At 45.5% G+C, this 19,962-nt stretch overlaps 1 protein-coding gene across 1 annotated transcript in view; it reads right to left on the reverse strand.

Moving 5' to 3' along the window:
• Positions 1-19,962, reverse strand: part of TMF1 (TATA element modulatory factor 1) — a 59,928-nt gene that overhangs the window by 29,174 nt on the left and 10,792 nt on the right. Inside the window, exons 3-4 of the mRNA XM_077451979.1 lie at positions 15,121-15,224; positions 10,082-10,208 (exon numbers count right to left, since the gene is read on the reverse strand). Of these exons, the coding sequence (XP_077308105.1) occupies positions 10,082-10,208; positions 15,121-15,224 (231 nt within the window). The remainder of the gene's footprint in view (positions 1-10,081; positions 10,209-15,120; positions 15,225-19,962) is intronic.

Consider the following 19,962-nt stretch of genomic DNA (forward strand, 5'->3'; position numbering starts at 1 on the left):
ATGAGGTTATTTTTTCAAAAAAGAAATAAAACCACATTATATATATTATATAAAGAAAAACATTAGACAAGTACAAGATTAATTGTCAAGTACAATAAACACACAGATATCCTTCAACTGTAACTATTACAATAATGTCCTCGTCAAGGCCCTGAAACAGACACGACCATGGTTTGTGTAAGGCTGGGTTCCCATATAGGCGGCTGGGGATTGCAGGTGTGTTTCTGTCCACCTGTTCAGGTGCGAACCTGAACCGGACCCAAAAATGCACAGGACCCTTTTCAAAACCGCACCGCAGCCACCCCGCACATGTGTGAACCAGTTCCATTGAAAGCCGGTCACATTCGCATGTTATACAAATTGGATGCGGTTAGAAGCGCAAATCCAATTCACATATATGTGAACCCAGCCTGATATTAAACAAAAAATAGCAATCCACATCACTGCTTAAGGCAGGCACAAACAAGGAGTGCTAGTTACAAAAACTAACCAAATGGCAATCCTTTCAAGCCACAAAGACCATAATTTCTTAAAAAAATAATTCAGTGGGAAGCCCCTATCAGTGTGTGGCAGCTTTTTAAACAAGAGTACATAGTGCAGTTTTCAAAAACATTCCTTGGCTGTGGGAGAAGAGTTGGGGAGATCAACTCCCTAGCAATCCAATTACATGCAGTAAAGAGTGCTCTACCAACAGCTTCTACAGTGTGTGGGTCTAAAGTGGACAGGTCAAAATAACCCGTGTAATAAGTAGACCTGTATGGTGGTTAAACTCCAAAGAAAGACTGAATACTATGTATCAGTATCATCATTCCAGTATTGGTGAAACTTTTGACAGCTCCATAAGAGACAGTGGGGTTGATTTACTAAAGGCAAATCCACTGTGCACTACAAATGCACTTAGAAGAGCACTGGGGGGGGGGGGGGGCATGGTCTGGACATGGCAGAGTAGAGACATGTGCTGCCTGAGCTCTGGCCATCTCTTCAGTGCCTATATGCCATATTGGGCCCCGGTATGAGCTTAGCAAAAAATGAGAAGAGCGAGGAATTACCTTAAAGCAGGGGTGTCCAAACTTTTTTCAAAGTGGGCCGGATTTGATGAAGTGAACATGCCTGAGGGCCGACCATTTTGCCCGACATTCTTTGAACCGTTGAAAATTCGGTCTAAGTGTGTCCATCCGAGCTCTAATACACAGCCCAACAAGAATTCTCTTGCCTTTGTCGCACTCGTTCCCAACACACAGACGAATGCTTTGCACTTTAGGGGGTACCGTTAATTCTTAATGGTACCCCACACATTGGAAAATGTAGGGTGCTTTTGGTGCAGTGCAATAAAAAAAAAAAAAAAGCTCGGGAACTTCTTTCCCTGCATTTTTGTGAGTAGGGAAGTCCATTGAAATTAATGGGCTGCCCTACACACACAGTACGCAACCACACAGATGTTGCATTTACGGGCTTAAAACAGGTGGTGAGGAGGCAACATAATGCCTCTTTACCGCCATTCAAATGCCTCTGCAAAGAGATCTGTGCATGGATTGCTTTTCAGAGGAGCAGGAGTCCTGGCTAATATCACACACAAGCCCTACAAAAGCAGTTTTGATGGTATAAGAATAGGGGGAGGGGGGTCCAGATTAAAAGTAACATACATACAGACACAAGCACACAAATGCAGGCACACATACAGACACATGCATACACATACACACATACATACAGACACACAGACACATGTGCACACACACACATACATACAGACATAAATGCACACACACGTGCACACACCTACAGACACATGTGCGCGCACACCCACACGCACACACCTACAGACACATGTGCGCGCACACACCTACAGACACATGTGCGCGCACACACCTACAGACACATGTGCGCACACACCTACAGACACATGTGCGCACACACCTACAGACACATGTGCGCACACACCTACAGACACATGTGCGCACACACATACAGACACGTGCACACACACATACAGACATGTGCACACAAATACAGACACATGCATACACATACATACATACACACACATGAATAAAGGCCTTTTTAACACTAATGTAGCTTGTAGTACAGTACCTTTGCAGCTTCCTCATTCAGCCGGGTACTGCACTGTAGGGGGAAGCAGAGAGCACAGCACAAACCTCTGCACTTTACTTTCACTTTTGAAGCTCACGGAGCTTCTCACAGTGCCAGGGATCGGCTCATCTGACAGCCCTGATCCCGCAGCACAATAAATTGAGAAAGACCAGACGGGCCGTTCAAAACCGGACCGCGGGCGGCAATTGGCCCACGGGCTGGACTTTGGACATGCCTGCCTTAAAGTGTCGTTCCCCCCCCCCCCCAGGCCGAGATCCAGCTCTTCTTCCACGGTACACGATCTGCAACATCTCGAGGCCGCATGCATGGTGGGCATCACTGGACATAGCCAATAGCAGCGCCTTCTGCTTCCCCAGCTTAATCCACTGCCTCAGAGTAGCTATCCAGCTTCCCAGATGCCCTGTCCTCACAACCGCAGCATACCCCTGTGCCGAGGTCCTCAGGTTCGGCAATGGGAGACCCCGACCTCAGAACCCTAATTCAGAAGCTGCCCATGAAGGCAGATATGGAGGCGTTGGTCCTCCGCTTTGAGGAGACTCACAGGCAGGACATGCAACATGCAGCTAGTCCGAAATGACATCCAACAATTGTCGGATAGAGTTTCAGCAGGGGAATCTACAGTTGCCTCCCTGGAAGGCCGTATCCTGCAGCTGAAACAGGCCCAGTCCTCTCAGGCTTCCCATGCAACTACCCCACAACTGAATTTCAAGGAGCTTGAGGATAGCAAGCTGCTGCAATAACCTAGGGTTCAGGGGCCTCCTGGAGGCCTCGCTGCAGGAGTCACTGCAACCTACTGTCGTGGCTATTTGCCAGCAACTAGCCACCGTGATACCTCCCCAGGACTTAGAATTAGATTGAGTCTATAGGGCACTGGGCCCTCACTCACTGGTCAGAGATGTTGTATGCTGCCTACACCGCTACACCCATAAGGACCTCATTCTCCGTAAAGCCTGGGAGGTAGGAGAGGTGGACTTTGATGGCTAGTCTGCAAAAATACTCCCAGATCTATCAAGGGCTACCCTGCAGCACCATGTGCTGCTCCATCCTCTGCTAGACTGAATCGACAGCTGGGATGTACGTATAGATGGGGTTTCATTATCTGTGTGAAAAGACTCAGGGTTTTTAACAATCTACCACCCGCACGCCCTGCCGGATCGGGTTGCCTTCCTTGGCATTGAGGCATTCCCGGTCCCTAACTGGTTCCAACCCCTGCTGCGACCTACTAGATTATCTACTGCTCTGGCTGCTGCTTCTGGAACCCATCCACGAGCTACAAGGGAGAGCCACAGTTCTCGTGGCCCACGCTACTCCTCTCAACCTGGTGATCGGGAGTCTTAACCCGTTCTGCCAAAAATCCATGGCTGATACTGTGGATTTGTGAGATCTCTAACAGCTATACTTAGGCTATTCACTGTGGGATCCTGCCTGACTCACGTATAGTATATTGCTTGAGCTTATGAAGGGCTTTGCGCCTTCATTTTTATTTTTTTTTATGGTTTTGCAGTCCTGCCCGTTTGACTGGTTCTGTTCCCACTATCTAGTGGGGACCTCTGCTACCCATGAAGAACACACTACAGGCTCACAACATATAGGAGGGCTTTGTTCCTAAAGGTTTTCATGTTTTATTGTTTTGGCAATAGTAATGTCTTTCTCTTTAACCTAATTACATTTGGGTTATATCTTATATTTCCAGGAGCTGATTCAATGCATGTCGGACTGCCTGTTATGTTCAACTTAGGCTTAATGTACACGGGACGTTTTTACAACCTCTCCTGAACTATTTTACTTAAAAGATAGTAATCCACGTTTAAAATGTCTGTTTTGCCAAGTTTAGTGACATTTTGCCACATTTGCGTTTAGAAGCGTTTTTTGTTTTTTTCCAAAATAGCCAAAAATGAAAAAAAGGTCTGTAAATGAAACGCGCCTAAACGCAAGTTACCGCGTTTAGCATTTGAAATGCCTCTAAACACAGCTTCTGAACGATTTTTTGGGGTTCCAAAATAAGCCTCTAAATGCAATTGCCTAGAAACGACTATAAACAAACCTGTGTACATGTAATGATAAGATAACAGAGGAGAGTTCAGGAACAGTTGAAAAAAAAAAAAAATACCCAACTGCCCTGTAACCCCCCCCCCCCCCCCCGTATTTGTGTGCTCTGTGAGTTGAGGGCTTTCCTGGGCGGTGGTGGAGCTCCGGGGATGGCACTGCCCGGGAGGAACAGTACGGGGCTTGCTGTGGGTCCTGGGGCGTGATGTCTGCCTGAGCCTCTAGCAGCCCACCTGTGCAATCTTTGGTTACTAAGTCCCAGATGACAGTGGCATGGGGTAATTTAGCCACCTGAAAGTGCTTACCCGATTCCTCCCTCCCACCCCAGGCCACAGGGGTATCATGGGGGCTGCCTCATACACATGACCACACTGGCCCCGCCCACTTCAGCCCTGAATGGGTGGATGTAGGTCAATGTGAAATTAGCCCTTTTGCATTGTTTAAGGTAATACAACTCCTTATAATAGCAACATGTTAATGTCCTTTTCTTGTTTGCCTTCTAAACAGGATTTCCTGTTACTGTTCTACATTTTCTTGTTTTATTGTAGCTGAAGAGCTCTGGCACAGGGCTCTGCTCTTTAGCTGGTTCCAACCACCTCCCCACTTAAGCCTGCACTCACACGAACCAGTGTGTTCTAAAGTGAGTGCATTTACTTGTTTTCTTGTACTTTTAGTCTCTTAACTACCACCCGTTAGGCTCTCATTCCTCTTTTCCACTGGAAACCCCCCTCCCTCCTTCCTTCCCCACCCCCTTTTTGTGGTTGTTTTCTCCCTTCCCCAGATGCAGTGGATAGCGTGTGCATCACCTCTCTAAATGTCAAGGGGCTTAACATCCCCAAGAAGCGGAGAATGCTTTTTAATGATCTGAAACGCTGTCGCACAGGCGTGGCATTTGTGCAAGAAACTAATTTTAAAGGCAGGCGGACTTCCTTTCTTTCAGAGTCGGTTCTTTCCTTGTGCCTACCATGCCTCCAATCAGGTGGCAAAGTCTAAAGGTGTCTCCATTCTGATTTCTAGTAGAATTCCATGCTTCCTTTCAGACAGGCTCTCCAACATAGGTGGCCGTTATCTCTCTCTCTCAAAGGACACATTGGTGTTACGTTAGCTACTATATACACTCTGAAACTTCATTAAGACTTTTTCCTCTGTAATGTCCTCTCAAAGCTAGTGGAGTTTACAGAAGGTATACTGATCCTCGTGGGGATTTTAATGTATCTCTTGATCCGGACACTTCCTCGGGCACTGCCTCTGTTCCTCCTGGCTCCTGGAGGCGTATCCAGCATAAACTGCAGTTGGTCGATGTGTGGTGAATTCTACCTCCTGGGGAGCGGCACTATACTTTCTTTTCTACACCTCACCAACTTTATTCCCGTATAGACCTCTTCCTCGTACCGTATAAACTTCTCTCTTCGGTCCTGGACATTTCAATAGGTCATATAGCTTGGGTCGGATCATGCCCTGATCATGTTGCGTCTTGCCTTAAACAACTCAGCCTCCTCACCAGAATGGCGCTGGCACCTAAACAAAAGCCTCCTGCAGACTCCAGAGGTCCTCACCGATGTATCCAAAGAACTCATAGCGTACTTTCAGACAAATGATACCCCAGAGAGTGATCCTGGTATAGTCTGGGAAGCCCACAAAGCTGTCATCAAAGGTATCATCATGAAACATGGCTCTCGTATTAAAAAAGCACAGGAAAAGCAAAATTATGAAGTTGCTTTCGGAAAGTCAATCCTCAAACTGCAACATAAGAGAACGCCCACTCCATCTTTGGGGGCAGACCTTACGCATCTCCGTAGACAGTTTTCAGACATTCTTCGTTATAAAGCCAAAGCAGCTATGCAATCCACCAGGAAACTGTCCTATGAAGCGGGGGATAAATGTGGAAAGTACCTCGCCAGGGCCCTCAGGGACCAGCGTGCAGCTTAGTACATACCCCATATACGGGAAAACTGATGGAAATTGCGTGCGAGTTTGGGAAATTTGACTCCTCCCTCTAAAACATCTCCTCCCTAGCTCTCCTCCACCTGCTATTGAGTAATATCTCTCCTCAGCCCATATTTCCACCTTCCTTCCCTGGTCCGTCAATGCTTGGAAGCCCCCATTACCATCGGTGATCTTCAGGCGGCGGTGGATGCTGCGAAACCCAGGAAAGCACCTGGCCCAGATGTTTTCGCTATAATGCATTATAAGACTCTTCTGCCTTTATTAGGCTCACACATGCTCAAGGATTTCAATACCCTGGGCCAGTCTACCTCCTTTCCTCCCGCCACCCTCTCATTCATGAACTTATGTCGCCTACACACAACTGGACTTTCCAGTAGAAAAAGGTCCGACGGTCTTCCCGACGGAGTTCCGACAGAACGGACTTGCCCACTCACGAACGGACTAAAGTCCGTTTGTTTTGAATGTGATGACATACGACGGGACTAGAAAAGGAAGTTCAATAGCCAGTAGCCAATAGCTGCCCTTGCGTCATATTTGGTCCGTCGGACCAGCATACAGACAAACAGTTTTCCCAATAGAAATTGATTCTGTTGGACAGATTTGAAACATGTTCCATTTCTAGGTCCGTCTGAATTTTTGAAGAAAAAAGTCAGATGAAGCCCACACACACGATCATAATATCCGACGGAATGATTCCGTCTGATCTTTTCTGCCAGTCCGGTCATGTCCCGTCAGCAATCCCAGTTGGTCTATCTGGATCAGGTGGGCTTCATACGAGCAGGGCCCTCTGATCCCTCCTGTATTGATTTGTATTGTACGTGTACTGTCTGCCCTCATATTGTAAAGCGCTGCGCAAACTGTTGGCGCTATATAAATCCTGAATAATAATAATACCATCCAGGGAGGCACGAGATAATACTATTAAAAAAGGTACTTAACTTGGTCTACTTAGCCAACCAAAATAAATCCCCCTGCATCTTCCCAAGTACTGATGTGAAAAAAGCCTTTGACAGGGTGAAATGGTCCTTTATGTTTGCAACTTTCCAACATATGGGGTTTGGAGACCGGCTACTTCAGTGGATCTCCAGTGTGTATTCTAATCCACAAGCCTGTGTCAAAGCAAACGGGGTGTTTTCGACCCCATTAACCATATCAAAACAGCACCCATCAGGTATGCCCCTTGTTATTTGCCCTATCACTGAAACCCTTTCTGAATGAAGTGCGGTTGAATGATGACGACGTCTCTGGAAATTCAGCTGGGAAATCATAACTTTAAGGTTTCTGCTTACGCAGATGACTTGGTCTTCTCCCTATCCAATCCACATAACTCTTTACCTAATCTTGTGGCTTTACCCCCACTTTGCTCCGGACTCTACAACATAATTTTAATTTCAAATGGGCATCCGCTGCACTAAAGTATAGCCCCCCAAAATTAGCGGATGTCTTCACCCTGAATTTCCCACCTTTATTCAGTAAAGTCCATATCTTACTGGAGAAGTGGCACCAAGGACTCCATTCATAGTTCGGTCTCTGCAACATCATCGAGATGTGTATTTTTCCTAAGATTCTGTACCTCCTTCAGACTTTGCCCATCTATATTCCCTCGGCCTTCTTCCGTCAAACTCATGCTCTTTCACCAAGTTTATTTGGGCACATAAACGACCCAGACTAAGTAGATGGCTCATGGCATTATCTAAATGCCACGGCGGCGTAGCAGCGGTGCCAGATGGGTTCAAATATTACCAAGCCGCCCAAGGGTGATCAATTGGTATAGACCAAAAATTCAAGCTTTGGACAACCACTGAACAACTGTAGAGCCCTGCCCCCTTGCGTAGAGAACTGTGGTGTTATGCTGCTCTACCGGCTTGCCTTAAATCTCATCCTTGTATTGGCTACACACGCCGCATCTGCTCCTCAGTATCCAGAGCTTTCCTCCAGCCATTTGCCGCTGTATGCCATCCGAGGGAACCCTAGCTTCCACTCGGGAATAGAAAAGGGTCCATTCCAAGGACTTATCGAGAGAGGCCTTTTCCAATGCTCCCGTTTCTTGGGCTCCGATGGTTGGCCCTCTGCCTCCGCTCTGATGCAGTCGGATGGGCGATTTGGGTTAAGCCTCTGGCAAGCACTGCAGTTGTTGCATTATCTTCGAACCTTGGGTCCCCCAGTAAATTTCCGATGTAGTCTGACAGTATTTGAATCATATTGAGAGGATAGTGATCCTCTTCCTAGATCCCTATCTAAGATGTATGCGCCATTAATCTCCCCACTGAAGATTTTATTATGCCTAGTCTTAACACCTGGGAAAGAGGTCTCGATAAAACCTTTATGTCAGCTCAACGCGAGCTCATTGTATACCTGGCTTTGAAATCTTCCATCTGCACCTGTGTTAAGAAAATAACTACAAGCTTTAAACACATTGGTATCGTATTCCATCAGTTCTTAGTAAATATTCTCTGGAAATCTCTCTGACCGCTGCTGGAGTTGCCAGGGGAGTGAGGGACGTTGCTCCATATTTTTTTGGCTAGAGGTGCAAAAGAACACCGAACAGTTTACCGACTTCCCGATCCCAGCAGATCCTGCCTGTTTCTTACTCCACTGCTCACACATTCCTCTAAGAACCTACAAGAAATCTGTTCTTCCTCACATAATTAATGCCGCCAAGGCTTGTGTCGCCCTGTGTTACAGATCTACAGTGACTGCACTTCCAAGTGCACATGTAGTGCACAGTGGATTTGCCTTCAGTAAAAGAAAGAAAAAAAAAAAAAAAAGTCTCTCCCACACTTCCTGCAGCTAGAGTAACCCAATGTAAAATAGAAACTCGGGTGATCTGTTCTGAACAATTACATCAGTCTACATGACTGTGACAGAGACACTTTGGGTACCAAGGTAAGGATTCGCCTACACCGATCCCATTACATTTTTTTTTTCCCCCAGCTGAGCATGTCGGATTTAAGGTAGGCGGAAGTAACCAGACAAATCCATTTACACCTGCCGGTCCATAGGGATGAATAGAGGGGGGGGAGTTTCTAATAAGGAAGCGACTGCCCTGGACTTCAACAAAATGGTGGCCTCCAGCAAGAAGGAACAGCAGCAATACTAAGGGCAATTTGCAGCACACACCAATTTTAGTAGGACAATTAACCACTTCAATACTGGGCACAACCCCCCCCATTCCTTCCCAGGCCAATTTTCAGCTTTCAGCGCTGTCACAATTGCGCAGTCATGCAACACTGTACCCAAACAAAATGTTTATAATTTTTTTCCCCTCAAATAAAGCTATCTTTTGGTGGCATTAGATCACCACTGGGGGTTTTTTTTGCACTCAAAAAAAATAAATAAATAATTAAAAAAAATTATATATATATATATATATATATATATATATATATATATATATATATATATATATATATATATATATATATATATATATATATATATATAACAACTTTCTTTGTTTGTTACATGAATTTGTAAATAAGTTTTCTCCTTCACTAACAAGCACCGAAGGCTGCATTGATGAACACTGTTAAGGCAGTACTGATTGGCACTGATGAGGTGGCACTGCCGGGCATTTATAGGCAGCACTGATAAGCAGCACTAATCAGGAGACACCACCAGCCAATCACTGATTGGCACAAAGTGCCTGCCTAATGGAAACTGATTGGCATCCCTGGTGGTCTGGGCATCCTCGATGGGTCTGCACGGATAATCAATGAGTCTTTCTCCCCCTGCCAGGAGAGCAGCTGATCGGCTCTCCTCTACTCACACCGATGTACGGCTCTTCCGGTTTACACTGTGATCGGACACAGCTGATCGCATTGGTAAAGAGCTTACATCAGAGGCCCTTTAGCAGGATCAGAGATGTGGTGTGTCAGACTGACACACCACCAATTGCTGCGCTATGGGCTTATCCTGCTAGATGTCATACGACGTCCAGCCAGGATAATGAAACCACTTTGCTCACATCATATACCTTTTTCGCAGTATCTCGCTCTTTACAGGCTAGCTGTGCCCTTCTCTCGGCTTCTGCAATTCGATGCGTGAACTCGTCTTTTAACAATGAAATGCTGCTGCTTTCCTCCTTAACCCTGACCAGTTCACTGTAAAGCAAGACAAAGAAAACAAAAGAATCAATAGCTGAATGGATAAACTAACAATACCTCTTAGAAATTCAACATAAGGCAAACATATCACATTTTTCCTTCTCCTGTACATACCCTATGCATTTTTTTTTTGTTTTTTTTAAACATGCCCCATCCAGAAATCAGAGAAACTTTTTTTTTTTTAAGCCCAGGAATGGTCATTACATGGGCTGTAATGTTCCTCAGGACACAGAAACCAGAAGGAGGGATATTAGATTTGGTCCTGGGTCAGTCCCTACAGATGCAGGGCACCAGACTACATGAGCTTACTATCTAGAGACAGTCAATAGGCAGACTCTTTGAAACTGTAGTTGGCACTGGGGGCATGGCATCGAGGATAAGGCATAAACGGTGAAAACACCGAAGGCCTTCTTAACATGCGTGAAAAAGCAGTGCTGCAGTCCTTGTGGCTACAATGCTGAAAAATCTGACAACGTTGCAGTGATTTTACTTTTACATTTAGCAAGGTTGTCCTGTTATAGGAACGTTTGTTCCTCGGCACAATTACTCAGTATTTTTTTTTTTAAAAAGGTAGTAAACCACTGCAATACAAGCCCTTGGATACAGCACGGTGCTCTGAAAGTCTTGCGCGGTATGGCGGACCTTCAGAACGCATGCGCCGGTGACATCACTGGCTGTATCCAGGTTGAATACCTCCTAAACCGCAATTTTACCCACAGGTACGCCTTATTATAGGCTTAGCTATAGGTAAAAAAATAATTGAATCACAAAGTGGACTTTTACTACCGCTTTAAATTGACATGAAAAAAACAAAATAAAAAGATTTAAAGAAAAATCAGCTAAATAAATTCCAGATGCATTAAAACGAGGTGTTCAAAGTCTTATTTGCTCTAGAAAGCGGCCACTTTCCAAGTAGAAAAGCCTGCCCCCCTGCCAGTATGCTGCAGTAAATGACAACACTCTCTCTCTGTGGAATCAGTGGCCTCTATGCAAAGGTCAAATACACCCCAATTTGAGTAAGTACTAGACCTCTTCAATCAGAGTTTCAAGTCCAACGCAACATGGGGCATGTTTCTCTCTTCTTCTCCCCGCTGACAGGAAGGGCTAGACGGGTTATCATTGGTCACCGTCGACCAATTAGAATGCCTCCTGTGCATACCTTTACAAGTAGGAGATTAAGTCGCAGTAAATCTCCAAATCCCTGGACCGGTGAAGCGGCGACCCGATGTTTCCTAATGGGTGATCGCGGGCCTTAGGTACAGCGGGACAGGGGGGGGGTCTAGTGTAAGATCACCTTACAGATTTTCTGTAAAAGGTGAACTTAAACCTTTTTTTACTATAGTTCTACTACAAAAAAAAAATTAAAGGTTTTAATCATAGGTCCATTTAAAAACTGTTGGTCTTAAAGTGGTTGTAATGCCATTTTGTAAAGTACATGCAATCCCCTGTTAACGTTCTATGCTCCAGTGTATTTCTACCTTGTTTCATAGCGTCACTCGAAGTGTTCACGTGACTGCTCGCTGCTCCCTCTTCCAATCCGACAGCTACAGGGGGGCTGAGAATCCCTCACTGACATTATTCAGGAGGAGAGCAGCAGTCACGTGAGCACCGAATGGTGCCATGAGAGAAGGTAGAAATGGATATATTTTTTTTTTTTTACAAAGAACATACTCTGGAGCATAAGACGTTTTCTAATAGAGGGGATTGGATGTACTTTACACAGTTATTTCATCAGCAGGAGAGGATGGGCTGGCACTGTTACTAACTGACATGCAGGGGGGAGACAGGAGAGACAGTGGATGATGGAGGCACATAAACTGACCACGTTGTCAGGGCTCAGCAGCCATGATAAACCATGGTCAGTTTACAGAGGGGAAGGCAGAACCAGGCAGGATTAGCCAGGTATTTCAGGTGATAGAAAGGGCCAAATTACACAGCACAAGCACTGTGCTGTATAACAAGCTTTAAAAAGGAACAGGATCCATTTTTATTTAATTTTTTGGGGGTTACAAACACTTTAACCACTTGGCCTTCAGAAGATTTAGCCCCCTTCACAACAAGGCCATTTTTTTTTTCTATACGGCATTCCGTTACTTTGACAATTGCACGCCTATGCATCACTGTACCTAAAAAAAAACGTATGTAAATTTTGTTTCCACAGAGCTTTCTTTTGGTGGTGCTAATTGTTAATCTCTGCATTTTTTTATTTTTTGCGTTGTAAACAAAACAAGATAGAAAATTTTTAAAAAAAAATAAATTTTTTTTTACTTTCAGCGTTAAACAAAAATAAAAAAAATTATTATTGGATTTAATCGAATATCTTCATAAATTTAGGCCAATATGTATTCTGCTACACGTTTTCGGTAAAAAAAAATCCCAATAAGCATATATGGATTGGTTTATGCAAACATTATAGTGTCTACAATATATGGTATATAATGGAATTTTTTGAATAATTTATTTTATACTAGTAATGGCAGCGATCAGTGACTTATATCGGGACTGCGATATTGCAATGGACAAATCGGACACTAGAGGTGCTGAAATTAATCGCTGCATCGCGATTCTGATGTCCCCGATGCGGCATTGATGCATGCGACTGTAGAAATCGATCGCTGTGACGTCATTGCTCCGCCCCTCACGGGAGAGTGCTCCAAGCATATGCCCTGTTCTGTACAATGCCCGCCTCTCTTCTCTCACTTCCAGCTCTCCTCACCTCAGCTGAAAATTCTCAGCCCCGCCCGCTTACTGTCACTATCAAGTCAGAAGAGAGACGGGGCTGAAAATTCCCTGCTGACGTCAGGAGAGACATGAGACTTGAGAGCAGAGAGGCGGGCCAGGCACAGGAAGTCACATCGGAGTTACTTATGCTCAGTGCCGCAGATAAGCGTTACAGGCAGCCCAACCACATAGTTCACAAGGCTAGCAGGGGGACTCTCAAGTGATGTCAGGACTCAGTAGGGAGGGACAAATGAGGGGCACTCTTGAGATACCCATTGGCAGAGGAGGCAGCAGGAGGCGGTGCGGTCTACAGGCGGCAGCGCCTCCTGCTGCCTCCTCAGCCAATGGGTACACAGGGAGGCCTGTCCATCACATTCTTCATCCAACGGTCTTCCTGACTTGATGCAGGCACTGGATGGAGTGGCTTTCAAAAGGAGCTTCTGAGTAAACTGCGTTTGCTGACAGTGATAGCTCAGCCGAGTAATCAAAAACTGGCAGCAAAGGAAAACTTTCACCACTGGCTTTCTCTGCTGGGCTCTGCAATAGAAGATGTCATCAGTCAGAGCCTGGCAGAGAAGTGAGCAGAGGAAGTTTTCTTTTGTGAGATCGTCTGAGCCATCACTGCACTGGCATCCCTTCAGATGAGAAAAATCAGCAGACAAGAAAAGCGAGAGGGGGATAATTCTTCTACAGGATTCCATATGGATCAAGCAGCCAGGTAAGGAGCACCAGTTGCCCCCTTACCCACTGATTGGCAGTGCCTCCAAACTGCCCCATTAGACACCAGGACTCCTATCTCCCCTCACTAAGCACTTGAGCCTCCTATCTCTCCCCACTAGGCCCCAGGAACCCTCCCATCTCCCCTCACTAAGCACCAGGGCCCCCCCCCCCATCTCTCCCCACTAATACCCCCCCCATCTCTCCCCACTAAGCGCCAGGACCATCCATCTCACCTAACTGAGCACCAGTGAACCCTTTTGTCCTCCTTGAAAAAAATTTGGATATTTATTATAGCAAAAAGTAAAAAATAGTGTTTTTTCTTCAAAATGTATGCTTTTTTTTTTTGTTTATAGCGCAAAAAATAAAAATAAACATAAAAATCGCAGAGGTTATCAAATACCACCAAAAGAAAGCCCTATTTGTGGGAAAAAAAGGACGTCAATTTTGTTTGGGTACAATGTCGCACGACCACCCAATTGTCAGTTAAAGTAACAGTGTCAAATTGCAAAAAATGGCCTGGTCATTCAGCAGCTAAATCTTCCAGGGCTGAAGTGGTTAAGGGAGTGAGGTTATTTTTAATTTAAAGTTCCAGTAAATTTTTTTGTTTATTAAAAGTCAGCAGCTACAAAACAAAAGTGTATCTTCTTTTAATAAAAAGACACTCACTTGTCCCACAACCCAGCAACGTGGCCACCCAAACCCTCCCTTCTCACCCCAGCCTGTCCACGGTGCTGGCAATACTACTGGGCGCATGTCTCACTGTGCTGTCCTGAATGGCGGGGAAATCTTTTGGGACCTGTAATGTGTCCCAGAAGATTGCAGGGTGGAAGGGCCGCCTAGGTGTCCCAAGCGGAAGTGAGAGTTCATCGGTAATCGTGATGCATCGTGGCATCGAATCATGAGACCAGTGAAGATGCGCACCCCTAACACTAACTGACACTTTGCGGGAACCAGTTACACTAATAGTGTTCAGTGCTAAAAATATGCACTGTCAGTGTACTAATGACACTGGCTGGTAAGAGGTTAAACATCAGGGGTGATCAAGGGTTTAACTGTGTTAGTGCCAGTGTTTTTGTCTACTGTAGGTGCTGCTTTTACTAGGAGAAATTATGGATTTTTTCCCTGCTTTTGCAGGGACACAAAATCCATCCTTTCCCCCATCAGACTGGAGACCTGCCTTGTTTAAATAGGCAGCACTCAATTCTGAGGCTCAGCCAGACTATTGGCATATGCTGGTGGACATCCAATACCTGGCACTTACAGATCGTATATTTTCGTGATTCTGCCTGGAGTGCCGCCATGTAGCAGTAAATCTGCTAGGGGGCAGTCCAGAAGTGGTTAAAGAACCATTTACCAGGATTCACTTTCCTTTTCCTATATATGAATTGTGCAGGTATGTTACAGATATAAAAAAAAAAAAACTGCGGCATGCACACAGCACAGCAGAATACCCCTGACATTCACTCACTCTCTGAGATTGTCCACTGTTTCTTCCAGAAGTGCTTTTTCTTTGCTGACAGATAACAGTTGTACCTCCCTCTTCTCCAACCGTGTTGTAAGTTCATCTGTAATCTAAAAGACAAAAATTTTAAGGGATTCAGTTAAAAAAAATATTATTCAAAACAAGACAACAAAAACAGATTTTTGCACTCACTGTAAAAAATTTTCTCCAAGGAGTTCATTGAAGGACACAGAGGTCTGCTGTTTCCCCCCCAATTAGAACACTGGGGGGTGAGGGTTGAAGTTTCAGCTCTAAGGCCAAGATAACACTTGCAAAGAAGTGATTTTTGACTCCAACGTGAATCAACGCGCCTATAGGATTAACGTGCATTTTTGACACGTTTAATGTGCGTTAAAACAAAACAAAACAAACAAAAACACACACACACACACACACACACACACACACACACACACACCCTCCAAATTAATTTTTCCTTTTTTTTTCAACCTTTGATAAAATGCTTGTCAGATACGTTGTAAATGCACCATAAACGAGCTATAAACGCTACAGGCACGTTACCATAGACTTCAACTAAAGAAGTTGACAAGCTTCAACTCCTCTCAGACGCGACATGTAGCTTCATTTTTACCCCACAATGTTGCAAATGAACACAAACGTTACACATTTTTCTACTGTGAATAGCTCTGTCTATTGTCCATATTATGCAATGCAGACGGCTGCTTTGCTAGGCGTTCAAGAAGCAGCAAAAACACACCTGAAACAACAGTACTAAACTCTGGCCAGATATAAAACACACAAATAAATGGAGCTCGGTAATCACGAATACATCTTTCAGTTGTATTTTCAAAAACAAGCAGTGAAGTAACTGAACTGGAACCAACCCTTCACAGCCCCTATATAGCAGAGGAGGAGTATGAGAGGAACAAAAGGCATGACAAATCGGAGGAGTAATAGTGAGATGAACTCACTGCTTCTCCATTCACTGTCCAGTCACAGACTGCGGGCGGTTTTAGAACAACCTGGGCTTAGGGGAAGCGAGTTGAATGATATTATCAGACTGAAGACATCCATCTAAAAAAAGGCAGAAAATAAAAACTACTGTGGAAGAAAACTCTTGGCTGTAAGTGAATATTGCAGCAAAACCTGGATTTCTTATTTTATCTTTTATTGGGCTATTTGTTTTTTGTATTGTTATACTTGTCAAGGGTTTTGCTTTAAAAGTGGTTGTAAAGGCTGAAGGGCATCTGTCTAAGCCAATGCATAGAATGCATGAAGGTACAGCAGCAGGAGCCGTTGGGACCCGTTGCCATCACTGCAAGGAAGGAGGGAACAGGGGGCAAGGCGGGGCAGATCCACACTGCGAGTCTTATGGACAAACAGAACTGTCTTGAAAGCGATCAATAAAACATTTAATACTTACCTGCTCCATTGCAGTGGATTTGCACAGGGCAGCCTGGATCCTCCTCGGCTCTCCTTGCGCCTCCCTCCTGTTTAGTGCCACACAGCAAGCAGCTTGGCAAGGGGGCACCCAAGCCAAGTCAGAGCTCCCTGTGTCCATTCAGGCACGGAGCTGTGGCCCGGCCCTGCCCCTCTCTCTCCCGATTGACTGACTAACAGTAGTGGGAGCCAGTGGAACTGCTGTTGTGTCTCAACCAACCAGGAGGGAATGTCTCGGCCGGCTCAGGTAAGTATTAGAGGGTTCTGGGGCAGCTGCTGCACACAGAAGGATTTGTATCTTAAAGCATCAAGATAAAAAACCTTCTGACTTTACAACTCCTTTAATACAGAGGGCACTCGACAACGGTTGAGCAGTGGCAAGGGAACCAAGAAAAGGAGGATCGGGTCGGCTCTGAGCAAAATCCCAGCACGGAGCAGGTAAGTTTTTATTTTTTAAAATGTATTTTAAACAATAAAGCGGAGCTCCAGCCCCTTCACCAAAAACATACCGGATGACTTTTAATATTAGGACACTTGTCCAGGGATCCCACGATCTCAGTACCCCAGATGATTTTTCAATTGGCTCTCGGGTGCTGCCAGTGCCATCTCTTGTAAGGGAACTCGGCAGCGAAGCCTTGGGGCTTCACAGCCGGTTCCCTATTGCACATGCTGCGCTTTGCAAATGGCCTAGCGACGGGGGGGATGGAAGCAAACCAACAGAGCTTACCCTTTTGGGTGGAGCTCCGCTTTAAGCCTTTAATCTCACTTTGAGGAAGTAAACCTGATGGGTGTTACTTCCTCTTTGTTTCCCTGCAAAGGTAAAGCATAATGGGCTACTATGTATTGCATAATAGCCTATTATGTGACACTTACCTGGAGGAGAAGCCCGCGTTGTCCCCGTCTTCCCCACTAGTAGCGAGCGTCCATTCTTCACCCCTCTTCTTTCCCTGGGCCACGAACTCCAGCTCTGTGACTGGCCGGAGTTGCGGGAGCTGCCTTTAATGGCATGACCCAAGCTAGAAACGGCACAGCGTGGCCTAACTCCGGCGCATGCGCAGAAGAAATTCCCGTACGCCGATTTGCAAATATCTCCAAGACCGTGCAGGTCTAGGAGATATTTCAAGCACCTTAATCTAGGCTTACCTGTAGGTGGTTGTAAAGGGTTTACAAAAAGTCTTGTGCAAAGCTGTGCAAAGCTGTGCAAAGCTGGTAGGGGCAAACTTTAAAGGGAATCTGTTGCTTTGCCCTAGCCGGACAAAGCATTGGTTCATTTTAAACCAAAACTACATACACACATATATTATATATTAGTGGTGCAATGAAACGAAATTTTTCAATATCAAAACTTCAGGATGCACATGGCTGAAAACTAAAACCAAAATGGATATAGGAATATATATATTTTACACATACATAATCTCACAAAAGTGAATACATCCCTCACATTTTTGTAAATATTTTATTATATCTTTTCATGTGACAACACTGAAGAAATTACACTTTGCTACAATGTAAAGTAGTGAGTGTAAATTTGTAAATAACTCAACACAGCCATTAATATCTAAACTGCTGGCAACAAAAGTGAGTACACCCCTAAGTGAAATTGCCTAATTTGGGCCCAAATGTGTCAATATTTTGTGTGGCCACAATTATTTTCCAGCACTGCCTTAACCCTCTTGGGCATGGAGTTCACCAGAGCTTCACAGGTTGTCACTGGAGTCCTCTTCCAATACTCCATGATGACATCACGGAGCTGGTGAATGTTAGAGACCTTGCGCTCCTCCACCTTCGGTTTGAGAATGCCCCACAGATGCTCAATAGGGTTTAGGTTTGCAAAAACCTATGAAAATTCCACCACCATATAGTCCCCGATGTAATATCCACGTCATCTCCAGCACTGTAATATTGGCTGAGCATGATGGCTGGGTACGGCTAGGTATTACCGAGTATTGCAGGGCATGGCAGGTTATTGAGGGATGGCGGCGACTGCACTTGTCACAGAGCAGCGCTGTGGGCACTACAGATGCAGCCCACAGTGCTGCTTCCATCCGATCTCTCTCCTCCACCGTACAGATCTGTACACGGAGGTGAGAGAGGAACCGGCGTCATCATGACGCCGCTTTGTTTACAAGTGATCGCTCCGTTATTGGACGGAGCGATCACATTGTAAAAGCCGACGGGTGAACCAAGATGGCCGCCGCTTCAGAACTAGGCCAAAGCCACGGCTTTTCCTAAAACTGAGAGCGCGGCTTGCGCCGATCCGAACGGGGTGGCCATTCGGATCACGGATCAGCGACGATCCGTTGCACCCCTAATGGCCAGCTCATCACCTTTATCCTCAGCTTCTTTAGCAGGCAGTGGTCATCTTGGAGGTGTGTTTTGGGTCGTTATGTTGGAATACTGCCCTGCGGACCAGTCTCCAAAGGGAGGGGATCATGCTCTGCTTCAGTATGTCACAGTACATGTTGGCATTCATGGTTCCCTCAATGAACTGTAGCTCCCCAGTGTCGGCAGCACTCATGCAGCCCCAGGCCATGACACTCCCACCACCATGCACGACTATAGGCAAGATACACTTGTCTTTGTACTCCTCATCTGGTTGCCGCCACACACTCTTGACACCATCTGAACCAAATAAGTTTATCTTGGTCTCATCAGACCACAGGACATGGTTCCAGTAATTCATGTTCTTAGTCTGCTTGTCTTCAGCTGTTTGCCATCTTTCTTGTGCATCGTCTTTAGAAGAGGCTTCCTACTGGGACGACAGCCATGCAGACCAATTTGATGCAGTGTGCTGCGAATGGTCTGAGCCCTGACAGGCTGATGCCCCACCCCTTCAACCTCTACAGCAATGCTGGCAGCACTCACACGTCTATTTCCCAAAGACAACCTCTGGATATGACGCTGAGCACATGCACTCAACTTTTTTGGTCGACCATGGCGAGGCCTGTTCTGACTGGAACTTGTCCTGTTAAACCGCTGTATGGTCTTGGCCACCATGCTGCAGCTCAATTTCAGGGTCTCGGCAAACTTCTTATAACCTAGGCCAGTGATGGCGAACCTTGGCACCCCAGATGTTTTGGAACTACATTTCCCATGATGCTCCACTACACTGCAAAGTGCAGGAGCATCATGGGAAATGTAGTTCCAAAACATCTGGGGTGCCAAGGTTCGCCATCACTGACCTAGGCCATCTTCATGTAGAGCAACAATTCTTTTTTTCAGACCCTAAGAGAGGTCTTTGCAATGAGGTGCCATTTTGAACTTCCAGTGACCAGTATGAGAAAGTGAGAGCATTAACACCAAAACTTAAAACACATCTGCTCCCCATTCACACCTGGGACCTTGTAACACAAGGCACATGACATCGGGGAGAAAAAATGGCTAATTGGGCTCAATTTGGACCTT

The sequence above is a fragment of the Lithobates pipiens genome, unplaced genomic scaffold, assembly GCF_037356315.1.
Source record: "Lithobates pipiens isolate NorthernLeopardFrog02 unplaced genomic scaffold, aLitPip1_a1.2 Scaffold_23, whole genome shotgun sequence".
Taxonomy (NCBI): domain Eukaryota; kingdom Metazoa; phylum Chordata; class Amphibia; order Anura; family Ranidae; genus Lithobates; species Lithobates pipiens.